The 10,710-nt window shown below is 42.3% G+C and overlaps 1 protein-coding gene across 1 annotated transcript; it reads right to left on the minus strand.

Annotated features, from left to right (window-relative positions):
* Nucleotides 1-5,732: 5,732 nt before the first annotated feature.
* On the minus strand, nucleotides 5,733-9,285 carry LOC137142101 (serpin B13-like; the record flags this gene model as incomplete). Its single annotated transcript, XM_067531335.1, has 4 exons — nucleotides 5,733-6,137; nucleotides 6,553-6,708; nucleotides 8,222-8,364; nucleotides 9,156-9,285. Coding segments are annotated over 4 exons (834 nt in total), but the record flags the coding sequence as incomplete, so codon positions are not given.
* Between the last annotated feature and the right edge of the window lie 1,425 nt (nucleotides 9,286-10,710).

Raw genomic sequence — 10,710 nt, forward strand, 5'->3', positions numbered from 1 at the left:
CAGTTTTGCCATGGAGTCACAGACAGTCCCATGGGGCATTCCAGTCCCTCCTGCCACCCAGGTAAACTGGACTATGTGATAGATGGTTGTTGTATGCCCCAAAGATTGCAAAATATTCAGGTTGCTCCCAGTCCCAAGAGTCCTGTCACTTACCCTGGTCAATTTGTACCTTAGATCTCTCACCAAAGACAAACCATTGTAGCCAGTCCTGTAATAAACTAACTAGAGATTTATTAACTAAAAAAAAGAAATGAGAGCTTTTTACAATGTGAAAGCAAGCAAACTTATTTCCTTCTTTCAGAATTCAAGCTGACGGGATGTGCCCTTTCACACGTAGCCTCTTCATGGGTGTACAGGGACAATTAGCAAAGTCTTTGTACTGTGATGTCTCACATTGTCCCATTTAGTTTTGATAGCCCTTTCTGATGGGCAAGAAGTAAAACCGTTGACAGAGATTTAGCATTTTGCACTAAGTAAAGCCTTTTCTTGTATGGTGAGTTAGATAGTTCAGAACAAAGATTTTACAGCTATATAGCAAATACTTAAGTATTACCGTAGAGCATGGGATACAGACATTGTAAATAGGATCAATACCTATAGCAACTGACAAGCATTTCATAAAGTCTAAACACTCAACACATTGTTGTAAGTCTAGTACCCATCTTAACCATACTAACACACAGGTGAGCTGAACTGGTTTCCAGTAATGAATTTGTCTGTGCTCAGTTGAGGCCTAAAGCCATGACAAGAGCTTCCACCTGGTTTGCCAGCGTGACAGCCTGTTTTTGGGTCACTGATAATTCCCAGGCTGCATCATTATGTGTTAACAGGCTTCTAAGAGGTGGGAACTGAATCTGGAAAAATTGTTAGCCATCACTTGGGACTCTCTTTGGACTGGGCATTTCCTTAATGGCACTCAAAAAGTCTCTCAGTGTGCCAATAAATCCCTCAGAAGTCAGCAAATGTCCAGAGTAGAGGACTTCAGTTCTCCTCAGTTTCAGCTTGTCTGCATTCAGCCTAATATTCCGCTCACGGCACCTGTTTAGGAGTTGTCACAGCTTGCTATCAAAATTTTGGATTGCCTCTGCCTTGACATCTCCTTATCCTGCAATAAGAATGTTACCAACTACACTTTGAGGTGCCCAGGTCAATTTACACCGGAACACTTCTGGGGCGGGGCTGGTGCCCATAGACATTTGTATCCACGGCACCTGCCGAAAGGTGTGACGAAGGTTGTCAGGTGGCTGGATGGCTCATCTAGCTCTATACACCAGAACCCATTCTTGACATCACAAGCAGTGAACGCTTTTACCCTGGATAATTCAATGTCCTCAATCATTGGCAATGACTAGTGACTTTTTTCCAGTGGTTTGGGATCCGTTCACGTCCTCAGTTTACCTGTTGCTTTTCTCACCACAACTGGGCAGCTTATTCACTCATGTTCGTTTCTGAGGGTGTAATGATGCCTCTTTGCCAGCTTGCCAGATCCTTCCTCAGTGACTTCACCAGAGGTAATGAAACTCTGCATTTCAGTCGTTTCCTGGGCTGCATGTGGGGATGTATTTCTAACTCCAGCTTGCCTTCTAGGTGTCCATCTCTTTGCCTTATGTCCTTATATCTTGTTAGAATGCTGGACAGGGTGCACGGTGACTGCTATCTCTCCTCTCTCAAATAAAGGATATTCTGGTGTTGTGCTAAGATCAAATCCATGGTTTACATTGCCCTGCTGTCCAGCAGTGTGTGGTAGTCCTTTGGGCAAACAAGGAACAATAAGTTCCAAGCAGTCTCTCGTTTTGTGGATTTCTTATCAACCATCTGTATTTTCCCACTGGCTCCAAATGGTTTTATTGTACATAACCACACCTAGTCACATTTCTGCAGTCTAATAATGCTGTTTATCGCAGCTGATCTACCCTACAAAGTTAGATCAGCTTAGCTGATAAATTTCACACCCTGTGCAATGTAGTTAAGCCTAATTAAACCCCAGTGTAGACACTGCTAGGTCAACAGAAGAATTCTTCCATCAACCTAGTTACTGCCACTCAGAGAGGTGGGTTTACTACAGCAATGGAAGAACCCCTTTTGTTGCTCTAGTGAGTGTCTACGTCAGTGGTTCCCAACCTTTTCTCTGCCATGGCACACCCTGATACCTTTAATTGTTTTCAGGCATATCATCCTATCGTCTCCAAATGAGCTCATGATATTCATGAGCCAATTCAGAACCCTTCAGCGGGGCGAGGATGTGGATGATTTTTATAAAGGGAGGAAGCCCAGAGTAGAAAAGGGCTACAGGGAGAGTAACAGAGCACAGAGGAAGTTCAGGAGGGAGTTTTCACCCTGGACTTAAGCAGGGGGAAAGGGCACTCTTGAAGTGGGCCTGAGAGAAGGCCATCCCACAGGCAGAAAGCCTTGGGAGGGACTGGAGTTGAGGATCCAAACAGAGCAAGATTTAAGGAGGGTAGTCCCTGAAAGTCAGCAGTCTGCAGAAGAATGGAAAGTTACAGTAGGAGGGAGACACAGGATGGTTTTAAAATTCATGCCTGGAAATAAGCCGGATGCTCCTTTCACTGACATCTGTGTTTTGCTTTTGAGCTGGGTTAACAGACTCCAGGAAGAAGCCCTGGGGCTGCTACCATGGTAGAAGTGTGGGGTGGAAGAGGAGTCTGGGTGGGGTGGAAGATGGCAGATTGATGACCAGTATTCTGTAGGTCACTGTCCATGTGGCACACGGCAACCCTGGAAGGAGAGAGACTCTAAAGTGACTGGCAGGAAAGCAGATTCATGAGAAGAGAGACCTCCCCAGTGCCAGAGCAGCTGTTGGCAAGGGGTGCTAGATGATAAGATGCTACACCACACCCAGCCACAAGGGGTGCACCTGCAGTGAATGCAACTGCAGCTAGCTTTCCAGCTCTATGCACAGACTGGCTTCCTGGTGTCTGCTCCAAACTCTTCCCTCTCAGTTCCTAGAGGGTTGTTACAAGCCCTAATTTATGGGCAGGAGGCTGCTTTTTAGCTTCTCACCTCATATGTACTGAGTAGGTTATACATTACTAAATCTTTCTTTTGCACATTTTTCAGAGGACATATGCTAAAAACTGGTCCAGGTAGATGATAATAGTTTATTTAGAGAAACAATGTTTTATGACGCCCCATTTATGATTAGGAAACGGGGGAGAATGAAACTGGAAAATGAAACTGAGCAACTGCCAGTATATCAATATTTATTATTAGTACTCACTTGTCTACTTAAGAATGATTAGAAGAAGATGTATGTTACCACCCAAAAGACAGGATCTGTAGTCAGGACAGCATTTAAACATGTGAAACATGCTTGAGTCCTATTGCAATCCATGGAACATGAGTGCATAGTCAAGTACTGTCTTGAACAGGAGTCTATACACTGTCAATCACCATGTGACCTTTCGTATTGGCATTATACTCTTACTGCGTCCATCATATGACATGCAACAGGTACAGCTCCAACTTCTGTTTGGCTTATTTCCCTGCCACTTCTGAAAATGAGAAACTATGTAGTAATTTATTGAATGCTTTAGTTGATAGCTGTATAGATGCATAGCAGTCATATGAGTCAAAGGTCAAAAGCAAAATATATTTATAATACTTCACCAAAGAAAAAGCCATACATTTACTATCTAGAGAGCACTGCAGAAGGACAGTTATTTCCCCAGTTGTCCTTTTCGAAGATGATTGGCTAATTACAATTTAGATTTTTCCAAATAGTCTACAATATTTTTTAATTTAATTTTAAACTCTAAATGACTATTGGAAGATCCCAAGTTTCCTGTCACAATAGTCTGACAGCTGATGGCAAACAACTGGGCATAGTCAAATTTTAACCAATTAAATTATTTTAAAAACTGCTTATGCAACTGTGGCACTCCCCAGGGATACCCAAGGTCATGAGGTACCGCACTGCCCCTTACCCTTAGTGTGAAGCAGTTTTGTCTGTGCCCGCTGTGGATCCCTGACACCAACAGCCTGTGTGGCAACACAAGCACTACCCTCCAGGCCCCCACAGGCCTTGTTCTCGCTGCACACGTAGTGATAGACACACATTAACCCTTGAGTCCTCAGAGCGTTCCCGGTAGTGTCCGGTCCCTCATCCACTGAACAATGACAGATTTACCAGGCCTGCCATTCTATAAGGAACGTTACACCTCAGTTTGCAACATTCAACTCAGGATCATCACTTTACTTAACACCACAGCACTTACTCTTGTTTTCACTATAAATATATTAAAGTTTATTATCAAGGATAGAGATTCAAGTGATAGTGAGGAAGAATATTGGAACCAAAGGGTTACATATAAAACAAAATAACATGCTTTCTATAGACTAGCTAAACTTAACTAGCAGGCTAACCTTCTGTCTAAAGAAGCCTATCTCAGCCAAATTTCTCTCCAGTGTTTTCAACCCAGCCTGGCTGAGATCCCACATTCATGAAGTGAATCTGCTGTCCATTTACTTCTTAGGTGAGGGATGCCTGGGGGTCTTCTTTGCCTCCCACATATAGTAAAACAAAGCTTTGAAGTGCACCTCAAGATAAAGTTCTCCCTCCCTGCTGTTTTCTTCCTGTTGGTTCCTTTCTGAAATTCTCACAATCCTTCCTTTGCATCCTGGAGATAGGAGACCCGTTGTGAATGAGACAAGACTCAATTTACATGTAAATAAATACATGGCTAAACATCTCTTGTCTGACAAAAAACCTGTTTTTAACCTTTGCTGGAGATCAACCCACAGACATAAACTTTAACACTTTATGTTCAGTATACATAACTCCTTACATGGATTCCATACATACATTTCACAATATTGATGACCAATGCAACACCGACTCTTATTTCAGACTTCACCTGACATTCTTTTGATGAACCAAAATCAGGAGATTCCTGTAAGTTCTCTGCACCCCTTTGCCAGCTGGCATTAGGAGATTCTTGGGTCACAGCAACATTATTATAAGTTATAAATGCAGGTTTCAGGAAGTACAAAGTTCCCACAGCATCACTAACCGACACCCTGCCTGTAGGAGTTTGTATCAGTGTACAGTGTTAACTTTCTATTCAAGTGTTAAAGGGTCAGATGATGTTTATCTCTTCCTTCTCCCTCTGCTCCACATCATGTTGAGCAGTGTCTTCCTCCACCATAGGCCTACTCACTTCCTCGGGAATATTTAGAAGTAAGCATCACTCTCTGTGAGTACAGGTGGCAGAAAGGCTATAACAATAACTGTGAGACCCAAGAGCCTGATTCTTCATCTCTTACATAGCCATAACTCTGGGCCAGATTCTCCACTGCAAGAGTTTGGTCAATGTGTGTATCGATACCATTCAGTTCAGGACGATTAATAAAATTCATAGCTCTTTACTTCACTACTAATTATCAAAGCTTTGGTTCAAAGAGGTTCCTAGTGATCTGGGACTTAGCAGAGGTGCCCTTCCTCAGGTGCCGAGAGAGCAGTCCTTACTTTAAGTAGGAACGATAAACAAGTTTGTGTGGGAGGGAAACAGCTGACAAGGTAGGACTGTATTGCTAGTGCTAATATTACAGTCCTGCCATGAGTACAGTGTGCATTTTCACTCATAACTACAGAATCACTAACTAGATACAGTGGAAGGAAAAGAGAAAATGAAGAGAAGAAACATTTCTGATGTATTTTCCGAATCATGTTTCCATGGCCCAGGATCTTTCTCATGTTAATTAGAGATTTTTCTTTAAGGGGAAGAGAATCTACCATAGAAGAGAATGCATTTGGTTTGTTGGTGTCTGATAAAGAAGAGGAAAGGGTGATCAGCCACAAACTGTACACGTATTCCGACTGAGGTTACACCTACGCCAATTCCAGTTGCAGCGGCTGCCTCGGTGCCCTCTTCATTCACCTCTATAAAAGCCTTATGGATACCCGCACTCACAGACAGACTATCTCCTTTTGCTATTCCAGATAAATCCGATTCTTGAGGGCGAAACACATCGGTCACTCCCAAAGCCTGTAAATATTTGATGAGTTCAGCAGTTGTCTCGATTTTGAACCGAGGGAGTGACACCTCCACTTTATCTTCTTTCAAATGATGGGGGCTGAGCCACGTTGTTAATTTCTCATAGGTAAGTTCCTTTTCCAGCTACAGGGATAAAGATACATGGGAATCAGAATCATCAAGACGCCGAAGTGAGTGTGAAGGTGGGAAAAATGATTTTCATTCACATCATGGTAACTGTGTCAGGCATGATTCTTACAGCGCTACCGGGGTCAGCAGCATGCAGTTTTCTAAGGGCATGTCTGCACAGGGATAGAAAACCAATGGCTGGCCAGAATCATCTAACTCAAGATCATGGGGCTCAGGCTCCAGGGCTGAAAAAATTCCTATGTAGGCATTCAGGCTCAGGCTGGAACCCAAACTCTAGGACACCCCACCCCCTCAGGAGGAGGAAAGGTAATTTTGTCCTAGACTGTCTGTCCAGGTGATCAGAGATACACAAGACACTGCCATGTTCATATTCTGGTTCTAAGATCATCATCATCATAGGTAATTTTACCTGTGTTAGACCATCGTAGTCATTTGGCAGCAATATGTACATACTCAGGTCACCACCTTTGTATGGGAGTTCAAGCACTTGACAATGATGCTCCTCTATTGTAGCTATTCTATACTCGCCCACATGCTGCATCATCTGCACGGGTACGCTTGTAGTCTGAAAGCAATGGCAAGTAGTAACAAATGAAATATATACGTTTCCTCCCGTATTAATACATTTTCCTTGTATTAAATCTTCACTTGGACCAAAATGCTGCAGTGGTTATCCAGGGCTAGATTATCACCTTCCAAGTAAGAGGATAAAGTCCTCTTGAACCTCTTTAAACAGCTCACAACAGTTTATTTATCTTTGCTTCAAGGGAAAGAGGTCAGTGAGGTATTGGAGGGTGAGGGGGACTGGGGAATCCCTTAAAGTCCATCCGCATGAGCCAGGATTCTGCCATGCTGCTCCCCTTCTGGCCCTTTAAACTGAGATACCATTTATTATCTCCATGTGCCTGCACTCAGGCACATGCACCCCAAGAAGAAGGTTTAGAAGAAGAGTTAAAGCTATTTCCTTGGTCCAACACTTTCATAAGTTGCCACTGGTATTATTTGCCTCCCACTTTGATTATCCAACTTGAGAACTATGCTGAGAATCTTAAAACAGTATACTTTTCACCTTTTATTTTATTTAAATCTCAATATAAAAGCATGTTCTCAGGTTGAATTGGCCCCAAAATTTACAAAACCGAAAAACAATAGAAACATACAAAACAATTTCATGGAAACAATTTCCACTAGGAACAATTTTCATTTAGGTAAAGAAACGTTTCTCTGCGCATTGCCAGCCTATTTTTGCTACATTGTGCTAACGTGTGACCAACAAAGGGTTAATCTGCATTGAAACATGTACAAATCTGTCTACACTACATTCACTGCCCAAACTAACAACATGGGGACGAGTGGAGTAACACAATGACAATATATGCAACCTGATAAAAACCCACTTTCAATATTCAACCTTAATGAGAAAAATGAGGGGGGAAACAAATCTGGTTACAGAATGTGGAAACTGAACACAGACTAAATGGATCTCTTGGTGGTTGTTAATGTAAATGTGGCAGCAGAATAACTTATTGTAGGTCTGAATACAAAGAAAACCAGTTAGGGATCTATGAAGAAAATGATTAGAAGCCAGGCTGTGGACTGCTCCAAATTGGGTATGTAGTAGGGGAAGGCACAAGAAGGATCCTTATCCTAGGCTCCTGTTCAGGGTCCAGTCAGTCTTTGCTCACCTAAGCAAAAACTTTACAAGGATCGTGAACCTAACTGCACCAGCAACCCCAAAAGGGGATCGGGAGAAAGCAGGGCTACAGCTTGAACAATACCACTTCTGCCAGAAGAGCTGACAGGCGCAGGGGTCTTATACACTGACTTCCCCTGTGCCCCAGGTTGCTTTGTGAGGAATTGTACCTGGGTCAGGCATGATGCATTTTCCTAGCAGCAGCTTTGGCAAACTGCTCCCTCTCCATCACCAGGGCTGGTCCCTCTCCACCTCTAGAGCTGGTCCTTAGGCCATAATGCAACCCTAGATTTAAGGGGCCATATCCCAAGGTAGCTCCCTGTTGTCTGCCAGCCATGTAAAATAATAGAAGCAATGATGCGATATATGTATTTCTGTCATCTACCTTGTTAATCTGAAAAGGTCTGTCCTCGGTGCGTTCTTCCTCAAATTTCACTGCCCATTGTCCTTTGAAGTAAACAGCATTCACGAGGGCTAACTTAGTACCAGCAGAAAGAGTGTCCTGAGCAAAGAGCTCCTTGATCTTACCTTAAAGAAATGGAGGGAAATGTTTTTGTTTTGACAGATGGGTATCTCTAGTTCCATTTATCTGTTGCAATAAAATTGAGGTACAGTGCATGCATGTCCATGTGTGCAAGAATATATGCATGACATAGGACACACATGAAAGATTTTAGACTTACAGGCCTGGAAGGCTGAAGACTTCTATGCACAGAATAAGGCGCAACACAAGCAGCATTACTGTAATATTCCTCACACTGACCCACTAATGTGCCTCAAGTGTACAATGGAAATTACATCTCCCAAAATGGCCATTTTATTCTTAGCTCCTACTGACTTGTCTTGGCTCCAGGTCAAAGTTTAAGTAGGACGCTGTCATTCACCTTATCTGTCTATGTGTTCATAAATCAAGGTATTTTCAGAAGGTCCCCCCGTCCTTGCCCCAATACGTCTTGCATCTCATTTGATAATTCTTTAAACTCCATGCGGTCACCCACCCAAGTGGTCTCATTCAACACCCACTTAAGTTGTCAGAAGAATTCCTGTTGATTTCAATGGGTGTTGCATTTAGGTTCAGAGTCTGCTGGCTACTCTGTTCTCCTCCAATATGTTTTCTCTGTGGAAGTTAATGATTTAGCTCTAGATCATTCAGACGGTCAAATCATGGTGATCTGCCGCTGCAGCTCAATGTTGGTTGTGTTTCAACTTTGGGGAAACATTTTTCTGCTCCAGGTTTTAAGCACCATGTAGACTTTAAGCTCCTCGTTGTTTTTTATTACATATCAAGAAATAGCAGCCAATGGCTGACTTGTCCTTACCTTTTGTATAGGATTCAACCCACAAATTTATCTCCTTTCTGGTTTCTTCTGCAGCATTCAGAAAATCGGCTGATTTCAATTCTGCCTGGTACAACTTTTGTATGCAGGATAGGTATTTCTGTACAATATGAAATAATGTTAGAATAATACATCAGAAAATAGGTCTTTTTTTAGACTCTGTCAAATAAAAGAAAATGTGCTTGTTTTAGTTCTGCAACATTGCAAAAGTGTGTTTGTACATCCTAGAGACTGTGTGGTCTAGCAGAACAAACTGAACCAGTTGGGTAGAGCATAGAAATGGAGGACCACATCGGTCTGGCCAGTTTGCATAAAACAGTCAAACACTGAACCTTTTTGAGGTTCTACCATCTGATAAATGACTCTGCCACAGACTCATTGTGAGACCTTGAGAGAGTCATTTAATCTTTGTGTCTTACTTCCCCATCTGTAAAATACGGATAGAGATACTACTTTTCTCCTACCTCTGTGTCTGCCTTGTCTAATTATACTGTAAGCTTTGAGGCAGAGATTCTTTTACTTTGTTTCTACAGCACTCTAGCACAATAGAGCCCTGACTTGGGTTGGGGCCTCTAGGTTGTACTACTGTACAAATAGTAACGAATACTCACCAGATTTAAGTAGTTTTGCTGCAGTGAGGCTGATTTACTGTCTGTTTTTTAGATGCAATAAACACAGATACATGTATTCCCCTGGCAACCCAGCCACCTGAGCAGGCATTTACAGAACATCGGGTTCTGGTTACACAGGAAGATAGACCTAGGTCACTCTTGAGTAACCAGAATATCTGATTGTTGCAGGTCCTCTCATGGTCCTTAAATGCTTACTCATGCATTAAAGGAATGGGGGATTATTCTTATGTAGGCCACTTCCAACTCTCATTCAGTGGAAAGATCTGATAGATGCTGCCCTCTCTTGCAGCTGCCAATGCTTAGGTCTTCAGTTTTACTACAGTGGACTGCAGAACAGGAGAAAATGGTGAAACAAGACCGACCATAGGTCTTTCTGCCAGTTCTAGAGGTAGAATCCTGAATTTATGCTGGGGGTAGAACCATTTATATATGATTCTGGCCACTTCTGCCCCTCTCTAACTTAGTGTATCTGTGACTATATATTTATATGTAATTCATTAATGGTTTTGAAGCACTGTCACTTAATGGCTGGTGGGAAAAAAGAAACAACATAATTAAAGACGACTGCAGTGGTACTTCCACATGAAATTCCAGACTAGAAGTAGATTTTGAAAGCTGATTTGTGAACAGTTTTGAGGCCTATGAAATGTCACGCAAATCAAAGGTTTTGTAAATAACGTGAAATGAATTGGTTAAGAACATAGCAAAAACTTTGTGGACAAATAATTCACCCCAGAACATAGTTAGCAATTTGATTCAAGATGCATGAGCCCGAATATTACTACCTCACTCTCCCATCGCTGTCTTGCTTCTAGAGTGCTAGCAAGAGTAAAAAGCATTAAAATCATAATTGTGTCAGTCAAATAAACAGATTGAGCTCAGAATATGTAGCTGAGGAATCTGGT

The sequence above is a fragment of the Emydura macquarii genome, unplaced genomic scaffold (assembly GCF_026122565.2).
Source record: "Emydura macquarii macquarii isolate MOO-44397 ecotype Brisbane River unplaced genomic scaffold, CSIRO-AGI_Emac_v2 contig_3141, whole genome shotgun sequence".
NCBI classification, from domain to species: Eukaryota; Metazoa; Chordata; order Testudines; family Chelidae; genus Emydura; species Emydura macquarii.